At 35.5% G+C, this 21,372-nt stretch overlaps 5 protein-coding genes across 5 annotated transcripts in view; 2 read left to right on the top strand and 3 right to left on the bottom strand.

Moving 5' to 3' along the window:
* Positions 1-4,655: 4,655 nt before the first annotated feature.
* LOC116012062 (protein trichome birefringence-like 36) lies at positions 4,656-7,091 on the top strand. The gene is made up of 5 exons (XM_031251531.1): positions 4,656-5,188; positions 5,804-5,975; positions 6,093-6,274; positions 6,352-6,510; positions 6,600-7,091. Exons 1-5 carry the CDS (start codon positions 4,860-4,862, stop codon positions 6,895-6,897), a joined length of 1,140 nt encoding a protein of 379 aa, XP_031107391.1. The 5' UTR covers positions 4,656-4,859; the 3' UTR covers positions 6,898-7,091.
* A 269-nt stretch (positions 7,092-7,360) lies between these two features.
* LOC116012063 (germin-like protein subfamily 3 member 2) lies at positions 7,361-8,360 on the bottom strand. Its single transcript, XM_031251532.1, has one exon. The coding sequence runs from the start codon at positions 8,188-8,190 to the stop codon at positions 7,552-7,554; it is 639 nt and encodes a 212-aa protein (XP_031107392.1). The 5' UTR covers positions 8,191-8,360; the 3' UTR covers positions 7,361-7,551.
* A 1,271-nt stretch (positions 8,361-9,631) lies between these two features.
* Positions 9,632-15,650, bottom strand: LOC116014106 (ACT domain-containing protein ACR12). The gene is made up of 10 exons (XM_031254102.1): positions 15,437-15,650; positions 14,892-14,949; positions 14,072-14,182; positions 13,526-13,620; positions 12,045-12,129; positions 11,855-11,914; positions 10,785-10,840; positions 10,521-10,626; positions 10,361-10,429; positions 9,632-10,062 (listed from the first exon to the last, which is right to left on the bottom strand). Exons 1-10 carry the CDS (start codon positions 15,601-15,603, stop codon positions 10,000-10,002), a joined length of 870 nt encoding a protein of 289 aa, XP_031109962.1. The 5' UTR covers positions 15,604-15,650; the 3' UTR covers positions 9,632-9,999.
* A 1,442-nt stretch (positions 15,651-17,092) lies between these two features.
* On the top strand, positions 17,093-19,410 carry LOC116013292 (uncharacterized protein YnbD-like). Its single transcript, XM_031252963.1, has 2 exons — positions 17,093-17,858; positions 18,995-19,410. The coding sequence occupies exons 1-2, from the start codon at positions 17,312-17,314 to the stop codon at positions 19,222-19,224; spliced, it is 777 nt and encodes a 258-aa protein (XP_031108823.1). The 5' UTR covers positions 17,093-17,311; the 3' UTR covers positions 19,225-19,410.
* A 147-nt stretch (positions 19,411-19,557) lies between these two features.
* The window catches only part of LOC116013294 (iron-sulfur assembly protein IscA-like 3, mitochondrial), a 2,836-nt gene continuing 1,021 nt past the window's right edge, over positions 19,558-21,372 (bottom strand). The window contains exon 3 of the mRNA XM_031252965.1: positions 19,558-19,959. Coding sequence (XP_031108825.1) covers positions 19,845-19,959 — 115 coding nt within the window. The 3' untranslated portion in view covers positions 19,558-19,844. The remainder of the gene's footprint in view (positions 19,960-21,372) is intronic.

Here is a 21,372-nt window from a genome sequence, read left to right as displayed (position 1 = left end):
TTTCGATCAGTCTTATTTAGTTATTGTCACTTTTAATCTACCATTAAAATTTTCATCAAATAACCGTCCAAAACAGAGGTATTTTGATCTTTTCATGCTTTGATCATCTCATTTACCCTTTGTAGTGGTTTTCTTTACTGATTTTCATCCAAATGAAGAGTTCCGGCGAAATCCATGGCTTTGTAATGTAGCTCACATGGCTTTCGCTGGACCTCTTCAATTGATGAAAATGTGTAAGGAAAACCACTACAAAGGAGGAGATGACCAAAGCATGAAAAGATCAAAAATACCCTTATTTTGGACGGAAATTTGACAAAAATTTTAACGGTGGACTAAAAGTGGCAATGACTAAATAAGACTGGTCACAATGTGGCAAAAATTAATGAAGTTGACTAAAATTGACAATGTTCTAATAACAATAGGACAAAAAATGGAAATGACTAAAGATTTAATTATTTTTTCATTTAAGTGATTTTGATTTCGCTTTTAAAGTTACAATAAAAATAAATCGTGAATTATACATGTTTGTATAAATGCCGCACAAAGATTTTAGTGGGATTCGAATTTCTACACTAGTGTCTTTAGTCGTGCCATGAAGTTAAATGACAAATCGCTATTCTAAGCTCTAAGGGGTATATTTAATTTTATTGTGAATATTAGTAGACGTACAAATATTTGGATGCTTGGGAGTTTAATTTACTTACTTCATTAGTCTCCATAGCATAAATATTGAGAGTTTTTCGAGTTTGAGAGTTTAAACTTATGAGTTTGCTGACCAGACACAAAAATTATAAATATTTTAGGATTATGTTAGAGGGATAAAATTTGTTGTCTAAAAAATTATCATATAACAGTGTAATATATATATATATATATATATATATATATATATATGCATAGTGTGGGTGTCATCGATCAATGTATGATAATTAATGACTAAAAAAATTGCATTGTCATTTCGAATGGTAAAAAATTTTAGAATTGAATTTTGGGCATGTAACTTTATTCTATCTTTTATTTGTTTTGTATACGGAAATAATATTGAGTTTGATTCTTTATTTGATGTTGCATTGAGTTTAAACTTATAAATAGAATAATATAATAAGCGTTGTTAGTATTTCATTAAAAACAAAATCTAACATTTCAAATCGGAGCTTAATATGGAGTATAGTATCAAAAAATATATGAATTTGAACATAATTTTTTGAGTAGAGTTCGACCATGACTATAGAAGTAGTCAATGATGGAGTGTTTGAACTTTGAAAGAGGGAGATGACGAATTTTTTCCATGAACAAGTAATAAGTAACATTTAAACATTTATTCTTTTTTTTGGACACATGAAATTGATATATATATTTATTTATGTATGTATGTATTACCTCACAAATTTAATGAAAAAAATAATAATACTCTTTAATAACTTAACCTATATGACTACTCTCGAGTCAATATATAAAAGTGCAATAATTAGATAATGAGATACATTTTAATTACAAATGTTTGCTGTCACAAAAAAAAATTGTAATTTTGTCCAAAAAGTCAAAAACAAATAAAGAATGTCAATTGAAGTCAAAACAAGACTGCTAAGCTAACCTTTTTGAATTCGAATTTCCAGTTTGTCAATGATTTAACAAAGTTATTATACACAAGAGGGATGCTAATGGTAACATATGTATATTATTGATTCTGCTACCACATTACATTAAAAAAAATATTGAAATTTCTTTGTTGTGCTGCTTGCTGTCCAACGCACACCTATATAAATTTATTTATTTATTTTTTTTTTTTTTTTGCTTTAGTGTAAGAGAGAGGGTGAGTTCAAATTGTCAATAGGAGCCAAATCGGAGAAGCTGAGGGATTATGCCAATTGATTTTTTTTTAGTACTACTGGCTCTATTACAATGCAATATATGTTTATAACTATTTTTTTTCAACTTACTGAAGCACAAAGAGTCAATATCGCCTACACTGAGGCTCGAACCCACCTCCTTTCATATGGGAGTGCAACCGGGTATCACTAGACCACAAGGTCTTTGGCATAATCCCTCACTCTTCTAACCTCCAACAGGTCATTGGAGAAGGTGTCGCAGTTGGTTGCCTTCTCTAAATGACGGAGAAGGTGAGTTGGTTGTTATCTCCAATTGCCTTTTGGTCACCTTCTTGTCAACGGGGATGTCGACCAATTTGGTGGCCGTTTATACTCGCCATAAAAAATGACTAATTGCAACGCATTCTCCAGCGACTTGTTGGTTGTTTGTGGTAGGTTTTCACTTGGAAATAATCGAAATATCACCGGAATCCTAGTGACTTATTATTACAGGTCACTAACCTATCTTTGGTCCTTGATGCATTAAATTGATATGTTTATATGCTTAATTGCAACTTTCAAAAGTTTGAGACGCTTAATTGACTTTTCGTATAAAGTTCGGGGGTGTATTTGACCATTTGCTTGTAGTTTTTTTCGTAAGTTGAACGAGAGAGAATATGATAGAAGAGAAGAAAAGAGTTGTTCCTATAGATGAAAGTTTTTATGTAGGCCATGCTCGGAGGAAAAAAAAACAACAACAGTAATGCTAGTGTGCGTTTAATGATGCACCACTAGTACCCAACATGTATAGGGGGTAAGCAAACGGTTGGTCAGTTACATAACCGACTGAAAAAAAAAACAAATAGATTTTTTTATCTTTATAATCGACTGAAGTAAATGTTTTAACCGCCCAAATAACCAGTTGTAAATTTCGGTCAGTTATATCGGTTACCGAATAACCAAACATTTATTACGGGGGTGTTTGGCAAATACTCCGTAACTATTAGTTGATACTCCGTAGTTGTTAGCGGATTGGATTAGCGGGTTTAACTAGTTGACAGCATTAGCTGGTTGTAGAAATATGTTTGGTAAATTAGCTGTTAGTTGATAACTGATTACATGCAAAATGAGCTAAGAGTATAATTTATTTTTTTCTCAAAAAGCTTATCGAGAAAAACTATTTTGAGTTGTTTTTGAATTTTAGCGTTTTGAAGCAATAAGCTTTTAGTCAAACAGCTAATACTTAATACTGATCAAACAAGTCAAAATTAACTAATAAGCTTAGTATATTACCAAATAAGATCTCTATATTTTATACTTAAAAACTAAAAATTTAATATATGCATATCAGTTGTAAGCTGATAGTTGGATTGCACATTTATGTCATACGTGTTTATACTATTATATGCTCAACATACGAGTGCGCATGAATTATTCTTTGATGGACTTTAAGCATATGTTTCATCTTAACTAAAAGTCTAAACTGATAATTTGATTGCATATTTATGATTATATACATTATATGCTCAACATGAACATAATTTTTATTACTGTCTTTTTTTTTTCTATAACTAAAATCATATTCTATCAATAAAATCAAGACACGTATTGTAAGAGTTAATATATTATTATATAAAAAAAAGTAAATTGTAAAGATCAGACAGTCAAAACGTAAAAGATAGTGTACTAAAAGAATAGAAAAGTGTATGGCCTACCACTCCCAATTTTAGGCTACTTAATCCTCGCTTGCTTCACTATTCTCAGTGTCAAATTTTATAATTTGTCAACAACTATCCAGTAATTCACCTACTATGTACACTAATCTTAATTGTATTATTTTTTTAATATATTAATTCTTATATTATATACCATAATATTCATGTGACTTGTAATAGTATCCAACAATTTAATTTATAAATATTTAATGAATTAACGTGTAACAATATTACTCAATGTAGAAATGTCTAACAAATATGAGAAAATAACTATGCATATTAATCACCAATAAAATCAAATAAAAAATTAGTCTCAAAATGACTGGCGGAGTGATTAAACATAATTTTCATATTAGAATGTGACGAGTTCAATTTTTGTTAACACCTTTTTTGGTCAAATCCGTCACACAAAGTTTTCTTATTGCGATTTATCTCTCATGGGGTGTTTGTGAGTTATTACACAACAATAACGTCTATCCATTATAGGTTATTATACATGAACGGAATCTATTACACAAGTAAAGTTTATTACACATGAATGAGATCTACCTGGTGCAAGGTGAGAAATTATATTGTAAACCATGTTCTATACTATAATGTGGACTATTGATAAAAGTTCATTTTTAACATATTAAATATATTCTTTTAAGAAAAACGTATTAAATATTATTTTTAATGTATTAAAAGTTTTTTTTATAGGTAGTATATTAAATAATAAATTTTTAGCACACGCAAAAAAAAAAAAGCTTTCAAAAAATAATATTAAATATATTAAAAATAAACCTTTTATCGATAATTTACCTTACAAGGTAAATAATTGTCCATTGTATAATGATTGATACAGAGTCTACTTAGGAAGAAAAATGTCTATCTAATGTAATTGTGTACTATTATACAATAACAAGATCTACTGAATTATATTACAAATAAACAAGATAAAGCAGAAAACACCTTTTGCTGCTCAAATAACATGTAGTGACTTTCCTACATGAGAGATCATGAAATTGAACTCCATGTGAAATTTTTTTAACATCAACACATCAACCAAACACATCCTTTAATTGTTGTTTAACCCATCTCCGGTAACTCTGCAAGTATAATGCAAAATTGGAGAGTAATGAGTTAGCAACAATGGATGATAATGCATTTGATTATGCGTCCCACCCATCAGCGCAAGTCACGCCGCGAGGGAGGCCCTTCATTTTCTCTACTTTAACACCATGGACGAGCTTTAAAGGAGCTTCACCATGGGCGTGATATTCTGAGTTCCCACTCCCACTACTCACTCTACTCTCTGCTATACTTCCACCTTTAATTTCCTCCTCCATTGCCATCAATGCCGAAAAGTTTCTGTCTTTTCTTCTTCTTATTCCTTCTTCTCTCAAGCTTCTTCTGCGCAGAGTCCTCGCCGTACGAAATAGAGGAGCTGTCATGGCTGGACGGCGACGACCACGACGACGAAATCAGCATGGTCCAGAGCCGCCATGCATCCCTCAGAACCTGCGATTTCTCCGCCGGAAAATGGGTCTTTGATCAATCTTACCCTCTCTACGACCCCGCCCGTTGCCCCTATCTTAGCACCGCCGTTTCGTGTTCCAAGAACGGCCGCCCTGATTCCGACTACCAAAAGTGGAAATGGAAGCCAGACGGCTGCACCATTCCCAGGTACTACTAATTTCCGGCCGACCATACTATTCTGCCACCATTAATTTTGTCGCTTTTCATTATCTGCTTCTATCTTGAGCAAAAGTGTTTGATATTTAGGGACAAATCCATAGTTGGTTAGCCTAATTCGGTAATTACAAGATTACAAGTTTTATTTTTACTTAGAGTGGCCAATTGGTCATTTTTTGTTCTTCTTGATTTGAGCCGGTCAGCTATGGAAACCTTACTTTTTTTTAGTTGTTAATTTGGTAACTATAATATTATAAGTTTGATTTCCAGCTAGAGCCGTCTATTAGGCTTTTTGGTCCTTGATTTGAGTTGATTAGCTATAGTCAACTTAGTCTGGTTTACCAACTTCACCCAAGTTGGTTGGTTAGGCCGTTAACGAACTTTGTAACTATAAGATTACAAATTTGATTCTCACATAGCAACCTATTGGTCTTTTTGGTCTTTCTTGATTTGAACTGGTCAGCTATGGGCAACCTAAACTTATTTACCTCCATGTAGTCCTTTGCTGACTAGGGTAACAAGTTGGAGTTTGCCTAGTACACACCCGAGGCTATGGTTTCTCTCGTCACTCAATAAAAAAGTGTTTGATATTTTTGGATATTGTAGGTTTGATGCATTGGAGTTTCTGGGGAGGATGAGGAGGAAAAGAATAATGCTTGTGGGTGATTCTATAATGAGGAATCAATGGGAGTCTCTTGTTTGCTTAGTCCAATCTGTTATTCCCACTGCTAGAAAGACTGTCACCTACAATGGACCTTCCATGGCTTTCCATGCTCTGGTAATTAACAACTTCCCAACTCAACTCCAAGTAATCTGGTTGTAATTGCTCATTGTACTAGGTTGTCTTTTAGCATCTGCCTAGGTAGTTAATTACAAACCCTTGTGTGTTTCATAGGATTATGAGACATCCGTTGAGTTCTGCTGGGCTCCATTCCTCGTGGAATTGAAGCAAGGAGCCGAAAACAAGAGAATACTGCATCTTGATTTGATAGAAGAGAATGCGAGGTACTGGAGAGGCTCTGATGTGCTTGTGTTTGATTCAGCTCATTGGTGGACTCATTCTGAAAACCGGAGCTCGTAAGTCTTGATTGAACTTCCTCCATTGTTAAATTTCTGCTAAACCTTCTTGATTTTAATTACTTAATGATTTTCAGGTGGGATTATATTATGGAGGGTACCAATTTCTTCAGATATATGAATCCTATGGTTGCCTATGAGAAAGGGCTCATGACATGGGCTAAATGGATAGACTTAAACGTCGATCCCAGGAAAAGCCGAGTCTTCTTCAGAAGCATGTCGCCTAAGCATAACAGGTAGCTTGTATATCAGACACGGGATGGTGCATATATGCATTTAAATTATGTTTTGAAATCTTACGGTTTGCTGTGAATGGTTTGTTTAGAGAAAATGGGTGGAAATGTTTCAACGAGAGGGAGCCTCTGGAGCACTTTAGTCGCCCCCGAGTACCTCAACAACTGGTGGTACTAAAACAGGTGCTGAGAAGGATGAACTTCCCGGTGTATTTGCAGGATATCAGTACAATGTCAGCGTTTAGAAGAGACGCTCATCCCTCTGTTTATGGTAAAGTCGTGGGTCAAGAAGAGAAGCAGCACCTCCGAGGCTATAAATCCGATTGTAGCCACTGGTGCCTTCCTGGCGTGCCCGATATTTGGAATGAGATGTTGAATGCCATGCTCTAGAGCCTTGTCTCTAAGTGTGAAATGTCTCATGCTGTATAAGCTCTAGGTATAGGTCATTGAGATCTCTTGTCTCAAAAGATCTGTTGGGAGTTTCTTTTCCCTTTTCTCTTTCTTTCTTTGTGAAAAGTTGTTGACTTGAGTTAATTGTGGCATTCTATGCACTAATGTTAATCACAGCTTCACCTTCCATGAAATGATGGGTTCTCATTATGTTCTTTCTTTCTCTTTTGGATGAAATGATGGTGTCATCTTCTAAAGCAATTTCTTACCATAACAAAATAAGACCGAAACAACCCAAGCTAGTTTACCTCTTTGTGATCCTTTGCTGACTAGGGTCACAAGGTGAGATTTACCCACTGCACACCATCGAGTATAGGCTGTGAGTTTACCTCATCACCCAAAACAACTAGTTTAACTCATTATGGCCTTTTGCTGTTTAGGGCCACAAGGCTGGGTCTACTAGTTAGGGCCACAAGTAAGGATTTATTCAATACATACTTTCAAGTAGTGACTGCGAGTTTTCCTTGTCATCCAAAACAAGACCAAAGACTTAAGAAAGTAGTCTAAAGAAATATTTCTAACATTCAACTACTAAATCAAGAAACAGTGAAGAGATTGGGACAACAATTGTCATAATCTAAAGTACAAAGCAAACTACTGAGGAACAAACCTCTTTCTCAGTTTATGAACTTCCTTATCATTCAGCCCAAAAGCCTTCATCAGCACCTCTTCTTTTATGGAACTTCCAAACATAACATTAGGGATTTTCACTGACCCTGGATTCTGGCTGTTGAAACTCCCCAGTATACTAGCAGGGGAATCACCAACATTCATCTGAAAATGGACCAGTCCCCTTGGGAACACCATCACCTCCCCCTTCTCCAGAACTCTCGCGAAAACTCTGTTTGATGAATCAACAAACCCTGAATAGACCCTCCCCTCCAGCACAAACGCGGTCTCAGTGGCCCTGGGATGGTAATGTGGCACGTTAATCCCGCCAGCCTCAAAATCAGCACGAACAAACGACATGCCTAGTGTGTGCAGGCCTGGGAAGACAGCTGAGTTCACCGGGATGGATGCAAACCCGGTGTTCTTGAAATCCCCGGGGTTTTTAATGCCTGAATAGACAAAATCTTCAACTGTAACTAGGGATGAGTTCTTGCAAGATGGGAAGATTGATGAAAATTCGGGTATTGGTATGCAGTAGTCATGGAGTGGATCAGGATCAGATGCCAAGACTATGCAGCTCTGAAGGAGAAGAACTAAAAAAACTGTCATCTTAGTACTGAACATGTTTGGTACTATGTTCCCTCAATATTCAAGAATGGCTAAAGATGGGTGATTCTAAGGAATCAAGGGCATTTAAACAAATAATTAGCACTCTAACTAACTTCTGCTTGGAATTTAGTCTTCTTCAGCCTAAAGTCATGAGAGTGATTCTTCATGCACCAACTGCTGCTGTAGCTGTTGGGGAATATATATTGAACCAAAAGAATTCTCTAGTAATTATTAGTAAGGCATGTACATACTGTGCTTTCCAAGTAAAGTTCTTTGCTTATAAATAAAGATACTATTATTATACCCTTATTCCCCAACTTTTAGCCATTTCCAACCTAATGGACTCCAATATGAACCTGCCCTCTATCTGATAGTTCTAGTATATTCACGTAAGGTACCAAAGGTGCTAAGCGGGTGCATGCTCTTCACGCGCCCACTAGGTGATTAGAGTGATTGCTAGCCTAGTGAATAGTCAAATTTTTCTCCCATTTGTTTATTTATTATTATTATTATTAAGTTGGAGATTTGGAGTCCACAAAAAAAATTTGTAAAAAACCTTACCATTAGAGATGCCCTAAATGATAGGGGATGATTTATCGATTAAAGACTGAACGATTCAGTGTACCAAAACCTATTGGGTTAGACTCAATAAAGTATGGATAATAACTCTAACAATGTCTAAGGAGTAGTTAACTTGAACATGGCATTGCTTGTCTTGGTGCCAGATGATGGCACAATGTGAGGATTTCTGAAATTCTTTAATTGAATCTTGAAGGGTGGAGATCTGATATATATTCTCTTATATTAAAAGACAAGTGAAGTTAATGTCACACAATGCTCATCACAAGTCATAACTAACCCATTAGACAAAAGCAAGACAAATGATGACTACAGACATGATGAGAACAAGAGCATATGTCACTTTAAGGGTGTGTGTGTGGTGGGGGTGGGGGACCAAAGTAGTAGTTCAGAAACCAATTGATTAGATCATGAACAAAACTGTGAACCACCTGCACACACTTTATCAACCTACTCCAAACCTGAAAATTAATTTCTATACCAACCAAGCTTCCACAAGATTATACTGTGACAATAATCAAATTCAAAAATGTTTTTCCACAACTAAGAGAAATTTTAGAAACTAATCAAGCAATGCTTGTACATACAATCTACTATTGAAGGAGTTACCTTAGATGTAAACCAAAAGGCACATTCTATTACACTTCACACATCATGATATCAACTTGCCAAGCAAAGTAGAAAAGGCTATTGTACTTCCTATGTATTAATGTATTGTTAGTGGAAATATAGGGTTTAAGACCATAACTACTAGGGTTACTATGTCCAACATCATTATTACTTTTAACATAAACAAAGACACTCAATTACTATTCCCCTATTTTGAACGATGTAAACAATGGATAAGTGAAACAAAACTCATAAAGAAAACAAGGTCGAACTTGGAAAACAACATTCTACATTCAATACACTTTTGTCCTCTTACAATAAGAACACGAGAAATCAGTAGGAACAGTGCACAATGTGGTATATCTTGACAGTCACACATAGCTGGTCACAATCATCATTAGTAAGGGGCGAGTACAAGTGATGGTAAACATCACATGAAGTCGTGAACTAGAGAAGTGTAATTGTGCAGTATAAAAGGGGAGTAGCAGCATGCTTCATAGACACATACACACACAGACATAAGAGTAGGGGAGTTCTGTCTTTCGTTTACACATAAGGGCCGAACGAGGTGACTCAAGCCAATGCAGAGATTGGTAGAAAAGATTCTTGATTAGTCTGCACAAGTCTCTCTGCTGATTAATAACTGTCTTCATCCGTTTCAGGCCTTCTAAGGTAGTAACGTAGGCAATTTACAAGCACCTGCAATCAGAAGTGAACTTCTAAGATGGGTGGGAGAGAGACAATAGAAAGAAAATTGAAAATATTGCTGCTAGCAGATAAAAGAGTTCGTTTTATGAACTTGCATCCTTTGTATCCCATACTCTACCAAAGTCAACTAATTTCTCTAAGGCATCAGTTTGATAGGTTGATACTCAACATGAATAGTGGTGGGCTGTGTTGGTGCGCAATCTATTAAGGCCTTAGTGGTTGATGGCTATGCATGAGTTCCTGAGACAAGTATAAGCTAATTTATAAAATGCTAATTGATTGTAGTTACCTGAGACAGGGAATCGTTTAATGCTGCCCCTCTATAACTGACATAAAATGTGTCTTTGGCTATGAGACCCTACATAGGAAAGAAGAGAAGGATAGTGCATCAGTAAGGATACAAATATATGAATTCACTTTCATACATATGTGGCATCTATAGAGCATACTTCTGTATCAATTTCCGCTGATTCAACATCAATATTAATATCAGCCATAATTTTGATTATTTCCATCAGCAGCCCAGATCGATCAGCAGTTTCAACATATAGCATGCTGGAATGGACAAAAAAAGAATTCCTCATAAGCTTATTATGTTAGCTCAACATACTGGTTAATGAGAACCACTTCACAATTCACAACACTGAACAAACTGAAAATTCAGCATTATAACTCTCCATAGGAGTTATATTAGCATCTCAAAGAACACTCACCTCCTCTTATTTCCTTCGTTCTTGACATGTATGTGGGTTGCAACATCGACGTCAGGCTGCCATTAGTTGACAAGTCAAATTCCCAAGGTTATGAAACTGTAGCACCTCAAATAGATTACTTTCTCCCCCAGGGCAACCCACCCACAACCAAAAAGATGAAAAGAAAAGATCCAGGCCATTAGGCACAATCTTACAATCAATCAAATCTGAACCCCAGCACCCAGCTATAACAATGACATATAAACAGTGACAATAATTATAATAATGGAAGACATAGAATATTGTAAAGAATCTGGGAGTCAACAACTATTTATTTATTTACTTTATGAGTTCACAACTATGAATTATGAGATAAATGACCATACTTTCAAGTTTCAACTGATATTTCATTTTTGAGACAATAACTGTGAATCATGAGAATAAAATTCCAGCGAACATGAAAAATAAGAAACAAGAAAGGATTAAATCCATTGTTAAAGAGCATCCATAGAATGTATTGGTTAAGAATAAACTTGTAGGGGGAAATGAGGACATGGGAGAGATAGTCTTCCCTGGGGCGTTGAAGGGTTCTGCAAAAGAGATGGTACAGATAGGAGATAGGAGGTTGTGAGTAGATAATTGAGCTAGCAGGTGGAAGAGAACAATGAAGAAAGCAGCAGGAAATCACTTCTGTAATATAAGGGCGTGCAATGAAAAAGCTGGACCTAAAAGTAGACAGAATGGGGAAGGGGTTTCCTTCCCAAATGGTGTTCTTTAGCGTAGAATTTTCTGCTGATCATTGTCTGTTAGAATTCTAGGTAAAAGGTTCTGCTTTTGTGGCTTCAGCTCTATGCTTAGATATGGAAAGTTCCAATCCACCCACCCCTAGCACCCCCCCCCCCACCCACCCACAGAAGAAAGAAGAGAAAATACTAGTAATGACTTTTATTTGGAGGATAATAATGAGGGGGAATCTTAAACAGATATCATACAAAATATACTGTGGCGTAACAAGAATATCAAATATATCTACACAGTACACAGAGAAGAGAAGGGTAAAGGGGTTGGATTAACTAATTTTAGATTATTACCTTCTTTTCTGGTGCTTTTATTCCAAAAACTTCACCCATTGCAAGCCGTTCACTGGACTCCTGATGGCACGAGAAGAAAGAACAGTATAAAGTACAGGTTTTCTAAGGGGTACATGAATAAACTTTTGGCACATAGGGTTCTGGATAGCTTTAGAATTTATACAATAAGGAATCACTTTGGTAAACATACCGGATGATATTTGATAAGGTTGTTGATGATGGTCAAACGAATCCTTTCCAGCAAATCAGGATCTTCAACTCTTCTCCCAGTTGCTCTAAAGAGCAATAACTACAATCCATTAAATATGGGGAAAAAAAGTGTAGGAAGGTAATACTCTGTTATCTACTAAATTCCTAGCACTTTTGGAGTATCATAAACCATATTGAAGCATGGTTCTATACTTCTATACATAAATTTTCATTAGATATACATCAAAGCCACATCCCCATAATACAAGTATAGGAAAAAAATTCTCTTGCTTCCGGCTGGTATTTTAAAGTAACACAATTTTCTTGTGGCACTTTATGAAGAAGTATGGCACTCTCGGCATCTTTCCCGTAGATATTATAGCTTTTTAAATTGAAACAATGATAAAAATTTATTACAAATGAATCAAAGTACACATTACAACAGAAAGATCACAAAGTCAGCTCAAATAAACAAAATCAAACAACAGCCAGAAAAAATAATAAAAATAAAAATACAATCAAACAAAACCTCAGTGTGCAGACAAAACCATAAAATTTTGTGGGGAAAAAAAAAATCAAATACACAACTCGAGGCCACCAACACTATTTGTCTACCTTCCTAAGCACGTTGCTGTGCATCACCATTGCTGCAGTAAACACCATTGGCCACCGTCCTCCAACCTACTTCATGCTTAAACCTTGCTGGAAAACTGACACCAAATGCCACCATCCTCTCCCAAACTTCTATCACCCCAAAAACCTCCAAATTCAAGGCTACCAAATACGCACTCTCTAGATCCACCATAAGCTCCACCACCAAAAACCTCACAACCATAATTTTCACCACCATCCTCTCTCAACCCCATCAACATCACCACCACTTTCAACCTGCACCCCTCCACCTCCATGAACCAAATGCCCCAAAAATCACATGGATACAACCTTCAAAACTCCAGATTCACCAAAACAGCTCACCACAGCTGAAAAAACCCTACCACCTTAAGCTCTTATAAGTCACAAAACCTGGAAGAGACAAGGATCCCTCCTCCAACAGGAAAAAGGACAATAAGAGAGAAGCAGACATGCCTACGCCCTCCCTGGTGGCCAGAGACACCAGTGGGAGGCAAAACTCCAAAAGTATACAGTGAGAGAGATTGAGCTTTATAGAGATTTTCTCTCTCTAACCCCCCCCCCCCNTTTCTCTCTCTAACCCCCCCCCCCCTCTCTCTCTCTCTCTCTCTCTATACACATTCTCCCTCAAACTCAGCCAGGTTACATATGCAACATTAAGATCACACTAGTAACATGCCAAAAATAAAACAAAAAATGACAAAGAAAGAATCACGGTCTTTAAAATGCCAAGTGTAACTGAATTATGGGTGCAACATGGGCTAAAAAGAAAATTTGATTGAACTAATTGTTCATCCCACTATAGTACCATGGTAGCAATGCCTTTTCCAAAATAATAAGTTGGTTACTTACAACCGAGTAATGAGAAACTTAGTCCTTTTCACTGTGCCCTCAGTAGTAACAAATCCTTTCTTCACATCCAAGCCTAAATCATTCAGAGACTTCATCTGCACTAGAAGAGAAAATACCAACTCATTAGCTAAGCTCTATCCCATTGTTCCTTAAGACAGCAGCAAAAACTGAGATTCTTCAAAAAGATATATTCCACAAAGAAAAAATTAGAAGTTTCTAAAAAAAATTAGCTAAAATTATAGTGCCGTGGAAAATAATAAAATATTCTACACCTATTTTAATGTTCATGTCACTTTTATAAGCTTTCAATACTAGTTGTAGTTCCATTCCACTTGAACAACACCAAAATTTGGATAAAGACTATAAACAGAGAGGATGAAATAAATGTAGTAACTGAACAGCATGCATAACGGCTCATAAAAAACAAGGTGTGCTCAATGGTGCAAAAATGGTTTCATCCTGTGAATGAATTGTTTTGTCTTATTTATGATATTCTTTTCACATTTCAGAGAAGTGCATAATTAATCAGGTAATCCATGACTTCACCGTATCAATAAGGGCACCAAGGCGATCTCCAAAGCTAAGTTCCACAGCAGTTGCATCACTTTCAGGATCTTGAATTATCTGAACGATTGGTGTTGGAACAAGAGAAGAGTCCTGTTCATGATTTTGAAATATTAATGTGTTTTCTGTGGCATGAGTTTTACAATGAATAAATGAGTAGAAACTAAAAACTATAAAAGGATCAGGGCCTTAAATAATTTTTTTTAAAAAAATAAAGTAAAACAAAAAGGAGATTTTCAAGATTCCTAAACCCAACTCTTGCCTTATTACTTTTTCTCTGAGCATTCAGTGCCTTTCTATAAGAAGTTTAATGGATATGCATGCAAGATAGCAAAGCCAAAAGCTTAATGACAAGTGGCCCAACAGTCTATGTAACTATTTTTCAGATAAGTAAACAGTTGGTTTAACCAACCACCTCTAGTCCAAGTGGAAGGAGTTTAGTTCCCTTTAAGGAAGGTCTCGAGTTCAAATATTGTGAATGAAGCCTTATCTGCTCCAAGTGTCATGGCCTTGAAATACTAAAAATCTGGTTTCCAATTTCAAGTCATTGAAAAATGCCTCAGGAAGTATTCTTTCCTTCATTTTTATAATTCTTATTCACAATGAACTCAGATTCTGGCTTTGGCAATGAAAATGATAAGAGTCAAACTTGGACATTATTCCAAATTCTCTCTATACTAGTGTAAAGCAATAGGAAATCCAAAACATCAACATCAGCAATTTTAGTAAAAAGATGCACATGTTCAAGCAATCAATCAGAGAAAAACATCATAACAGAAGCTGGAAAAGGAGTTTGACTCACCCTTGCTTGTGAAAGACTTGATGATTCCACACCATCTATAGTACAAGAAACAGCAACCCTGTAAAATTCCTTACACAATATTCATATCACCAGGCCAACAGAGATGATATAAACAATTATCTACGAATCCAACTTGCAATTTGCACATTGAAGTATTGAACTATTAGTTGCAGTTCAGAATAAAAAATGTGAATCACGAGATCATCTTTCAGTGCTTGTTCAAATAAATCAGAATATCAAACAAATAGTAGTTTGCTAAGAAACGATTCTGTATTTATGTGATTAAATTTTGTCAGAATTTATTGATTCCAAAACAAATATCGATACATACTATATAGAATACTAACGCTTTACATACTAACAGCAGCTAATAATTAGCCAGTAATCCACCAGCTACTTAACAGATTAAATCGAAATGCACAGATTGTTCTCTCTCGCGCTGGACAGGAAAATACACAAGTATATGCAACAATCGAAAGCTAATAACAGCAAAAGCGAAAGGAAAGTTTTAAGTGTTCTTTTTGTCTAGTTTTTTTCTTTTTTACTTTTTCCTGAGAAAAGTAGCGGTTCCAGGGCGGGAAATTCCACGGTGAAGCGGAAAGCAGAGCTTGGAGAGCGTGAACTGCTGATCGGCGGCATCGGATCCTGCGTCGGGAAATGCCGATCGCGGCGGAGCAAAGGCGGCAGTGAAGAAAGCGTTGGCTATGGCCATTGGGAATGACAGGGAGGTGCTGATTATAGAGCGAAAGTAGAAAAATGCCAAAGAGTTGCTGTAATGAGATTTTTATATTTGGAGCTCCGAACGGCGTTAGACGGTTAGCGGGTTAGGTGCTTTGTGGCGTCAGCTTTTGGGGCCCACAGAGGAATATGCTCCTAAAATATATTTATATATAGATTATTGTCCTTTGTTCATTCACATTTTATTTTTTTATATTGTTATATTAATTTTGACATGTACAAAATTACAATTGAATTTTATAATTTATATACAAAGATCGATGTTAAATTTAAATATTTATATTTAGAAAATATAAATACTTTTAAAAAGTAATATAGAAAAATAAATTTATCGCAGGTTTTATTTTTAAAATTAGCCTCCATAAATAATACACAAAAAAAAAACACACAGACACACACAATCTTACTAGTGCATGTAGACAAGTTCTTACTAGTGCAATATGAAATTAATTAATAACACTTACGATAATGATAAGTAAACAATGTTACGTAATGGGGTAATGACAAAAATGTCTACCAAATATGTTATCTACAACATTTTATATATAATGTACACTTCTTTCATAACCTACAAAATTTACATGGATAAAATGAAATAACACGCATTTATAAATATAAACTTTTGATATTAAATTAGATAAGAAATAAATAACATTCTAAAACTTATTTTATAAACGTTAGATAATCATAATTTTTGTATTTAATAATTATCACAAGTTCAATTATTGTTAATATACTCTCAAGCAAGCTCTTTTGACACAGTCTTTCTTATGTAGTTTGTGAGCTATTTATACATGAACGATACTTACTTTATGCATATACTCCGATGGATAGTAATAAATTAGGCCTGAACCACATAGACAGGCCCAATAAAATAATTGGATCAAAAAGATCCAATAAGAAGGATACCCAATACGAAGCCACCGAATAGTCTAACAAAGCTTAATATTTATAATATAACAATGATTAGGACTTATCATTCATAATGTAATTAGGACTCCAAAAATATGTATAAATGGACCTCTATACATGGGAAGAATGACAAACAATTCTTAGCAATACAACACCTTTATTTTTTTATTTTCTATCTATTTTATCTTAGTAATTATTTGTTCCAAATTAAAATCAACAACTATTATTTGAGGGTGTGTATAGACTACAGAGTAATGTTTTGTATCGTTGAAATAGGTCAAATTTGGAATGAAAGCTCTATGTTTATCACTTGAATACATCACACATCAAGAGGGCGATGTTACATTGTGTTGGGTGCTTTGAATCATAGAGTTCATGATGAGGACAAATAATAATATTGACGGATAGATGCAATTGTCAATCATAATCACGGCTAAGAAATGGTGAGAATTTGCAATTAATGGAACTTCGTGGAGAAAAAAAGAATTAGAGAAAAACACAAGGGCTTTCCAGAGAAATCTTTGGATTCTTTGCTAATTGTACTTTGCTTCTTCCTGTTGATATCGCCATCGAGGCCACAGATCAGAGCCAAACAGCCCCTACGCTCCATTGCATCTATTCTTCCGTTCAGTGATCGGCCGGTGAAATTCTCTTCATTTTATATTCAGAAAAGTCACTCGAACTCTCTCAGTTTTTCACTTCTGCACAGCATTTACTTCATTTTTCTTCAAAAGCTGTGTGGTTTGACTTGTTTCTTCAGGAAACTTAAAATGGGTGTTGGAATATCTGTGCTGATAGGGATAAAGGCAGCAACTTTATTCATAATTTTTGTGTATCTTAGGAATCTTGGTTTCATTTTGCTATCATTCCCTGTTCTCTATGCATCACTTATATCTTTATTGGTTTCAATAGCCTCTAACCCATTAATCAATCTCCCAATCCTATTGGGCAAAGGCTCTGATGGGACTTTCCCACTATGGTCCCTTGTCATGTTCAGCCCATACTTGTACTTTGTGAGGGCCTTCTCAGCATTGAGAAGGCTAAGAAGTGGGGAGCCTCCTTATTCTGAGATATGTGAAGGTTTGTATGTAGGGGGGTGGCCTTCTTCACCTGATAAACTGCCACCTGGTAGACCTGCTATTATTGATTGCACTTGTGAGTTGCCAAGGAAGTTGGAGCTCTCTGGAAATCATGCATACTTGTGTGTTCCAACATGGGATACTAGGTCACCCCAGCCAGCTGATATTGAGGCTGCTGTGAAATGGGCTTGTCGAAAAAGAGCTCAGAAGATCCCGGTTTTCGTTCATTGTGCATATGGTATTGTGATCAACTCTCAGCTTCTTTAACACCTTTTTATGATTAAGTTTTATTTGATAGTAAAATATGTTTGCTGATAATCCTGATATGCTTGGCATTAGATTGAATGGTGAACATGTGTTTGATATAGCATATAAAACTGCTTATTGACTTTCTTCAGATTGTATTTTCCTCTTCTTTTGTGGTCCTTTTCTTATATGTTCTTGTTTTCTGTTGGGGGGTTTTTGGTGGATGGGGGCGGGGAGTTTGCCAAATATCATTATATGTTGAGCTGTAACTGAAACCTCAGTTATCTAGTAAGTGGGTAACTAACTGAGAACAAAATTTCATCCAAGTTCTGGACTTTTGCCTAGCGCTTTCTTGCAAGAAACTTGTGTGATCTGCGATTGGGAGTTGGTGGGGCTGGATAAAATTCTTTTGTTAATCAATTTAGAAAAGTTTCGCCTAAGTTTTATTGTGAAAAATGGAGTATGAGTTCATTGAGAATAACTTTTATATTGACTCTGTTACTCCCTGTCCCAGACATCAGCAATGTGATCTGTGAACTTTGAAATAAAAGTCATGGACTCATGTCTCATGGTAAGTTGGCAACCAAGACTGGATTCAAGTGACACAAAACGGGACATGCCATTTTTGCTAAATGTATCATATAATGTCGTAGGAAACCTCAAGAAAATATATCTTAGGGTTTCATGCATTTACATTCTCTGTCCTTCATTTTGTTCGGATGATCATTTTCATTAATGGGGTTTATATTTGCACATTTAGATGTGTATGACCTGCCTATCTGTCCAGCTAAACTTTTTTTTTTTTCTCCTTTTTTGAAAACGGTAAATAAGTAGCTAAACATTTAGATGTGTATGTTTTTGTGGTGTGTAGATTTAAAACAATAGCTTGTTAAAATAGTTGATGAATCCCGCTTTACTGCCATACTTATATGCCTTGCTTAAGCAGTTAATCCCCTTGTTTGTTTGTTTGTTGAGATTTTGGTTTTTGGTTAAGCTGATCATGTGCCTTTTCCCTCTTATTTGAGTTCTCATCAATTAAGATACATAGTGATTTAGAAACCTTATTCCTATTCAAATCAATAACTTACAAACGATACTTGTGTATACATCACTATATGCTTCCTCTAGGTCATGGGCGAAGTGTTGCAGTCATGTGCGCGCTGTTAGTAGCTCTGGGCATTGCAGACGACTGGAAAACTGCTGAAAAGTTGATCCGAGAAAGGAGGCCTTATATCAGGATGAACGCTCTCCACCGCAAAGCTTTAGAAGAATGGTCAAAGGATCGGATCTCTTTTCCCCAGAAACACGAAGTCGGTGTTAGTTCTGTGATCATGTCTAGTCATACTGAACACTCCTGATCCTACTGGTTTGGCATCATAGTGAAGTTGACTCCTTTTCATAGTTGTATATTGAACTCAACATTATCCACACCATACCCATTGTTTGGCATCTTTCATTTTAGAGATGTGTCCTGAAGGGATTCTTATAATATGTATGTTTGAGATGTTTAAATAAATTTTACTTCAAATTCTCCACTTTTACTACTTAACCATGTCTTTGTGCCTAAAATTTCTTCAAGCAATTTAGAAGACCAACCAACACTGAAAATAAACTGGTAATTGTTGTGTCAATAATTCGCCTTATAGGGACAGAGTGCAGTCTGAATACACACCAAAACTGGAAAAAAAGAATTTGACAATACAGTTAATAGCTTTGTGCATGCAAAATATAAGAGTAACAATGTAACCTTTTAACTTTATTATTTACAGCAGAGCACTAAGTTGAGCCAACATGGCATGATATTGCATAGAAGGGGGGAAAAGAACCTTTGAACATACTACGGAGTAGCAAATTTATCGCAAATTCGAGACTGCCAGAAACTTGTTACTCTCAGCTACACATCTTCACAACTAGGATTGTATTACAAGTACGTAAAGTTCATCAGACATGCTCGGAAATATGTAAGCATTGAATGAGTTTATGTCCCTGCTCTACCATGAAGTTTAGCAGCTTCTGCACTAGTTTTGGTCATGAAAGATTCTCCACAGCCACACTGTCCTGCTGAATTTGGATTGATAAAGATGAACTCAGATCTGCAAAAAGGAAAATGTTAAGACTTGGACCTTCCCTAGGGTACCCACATTCTCAAAAACAATATTACAATAATCTTTAAATATTTCCGCTGTAAATTAAAAGTGTTTGTCAATATACAACAAATGACCTCAAGCCAGCTGATTTAGAGTTTCGGACTAACTTTCGGTTAACACAGAAGCTTCTTAAACGTAATCTAACTCAAGCACATTTCAATAAAAAGCCTATCAGAAGTACTTCAAGCATATACTAACTTTAGAAATTCTGTAACGAATAACAAAAGAATTTATAAAATTATCCATGTTAACATCAACAAAATAAGGCAAAAAGCTCTGCTTCAAATCTTCAATTCAGCTTCTGTTAGTTTCTCATAGAGAAAAGAAGGGGGGAATAGCTAGAGTGTGTTTGGCAACAAGCTATTGGTAGTTTATAGCTTCTCAGTTTCTCATAGGCCAAAAAAAGTACCAGTAGCATTTAGCTTATACAAAGCTAGTCTTTTTTTAAAATAAAATTTCCAGCGTTTTGTAGTTTTGTTATTAAAATTCATAAATAAAAATTGATCAAATTATTAAGATATTAATATATGCTTTAAAGTTACTACAAAAACAAAAGCATACCTTTCTTCTTCTTTTTTTTTTGAAAAGAAAGCATACCTTTCTAATTACACTAAAAACTAGTACATTACCAAACACTTCCCATTTATTCAGCTCATAAGCCACCGGCTTCCAGTTTCTATTCCTTCTAAGAGCTACTATCAACTAGCTGTGATCAACAGAGCCTTACCAGAAATACCTGGTGTTAGGGTATCCTAATGTTTAAAGAATTCGATAAATGATCATGTGAGAAAGCCACAAATGTCAACACACTAAATTATTCAAGCAGATAAATACAGTATATTGAGACTTGAATTTGAGATCTCTGCCCAAAGACACAGATGCTAACCCGGGGCAACCCAGCCAAGCTGGTCGGGCTATTTGGTAACCACAGGTTACAAGTTTGACTCTCCGTGAGAATGACCTATTTTGAGTATGAGTTAATTCCAGCAATGGTCCTCCGACTATGTTGATTTTCCAAAATTAGTCCCCGACTTTTAATTTGGACAATTTAGGTCCCTTGACTTTCAAATTCTTTCCAATGTTGGTCCTTTCGTCAAATTTTTGTTAAATTGAAGTCAAATGAAAGGGTAAAATTGCCCGTTCACATGTATATTATATTCATATATATAACGTATAGGACAAAAGAAATACGAGTATACAAGTGAACGGACAATTTTACCCCTTCATTTGACCTCAATTTAACCAAAATTTGACGAAAGGACCAACATTGGAAAGAATTTGAAAGTCAAGGGACCTAAATTGTCCAAATTAAAAGTCAGGGACTAATTTTGGAAAATAAACATAGTCGGAGGACCATTG

Source organism: Ipomoea triloba, chromosome 3 (assembly GCF_003576645.1).
Source record: "Ipomoea triloba cultivar NCNSP0323 chromosome 3, ASM357664v1".
Lineage (NCBI taxonomy): Eukaryota > Viridiplantae > Streptophyta > Magnoliopsida > Solanales > Convolvulaceae > Ipomoea > Ipomoea triloba.
Note: the sequence above shows the minus strand (reverse complement) of the source record. Positions and strands in the feature narration are given on the sequence as shown.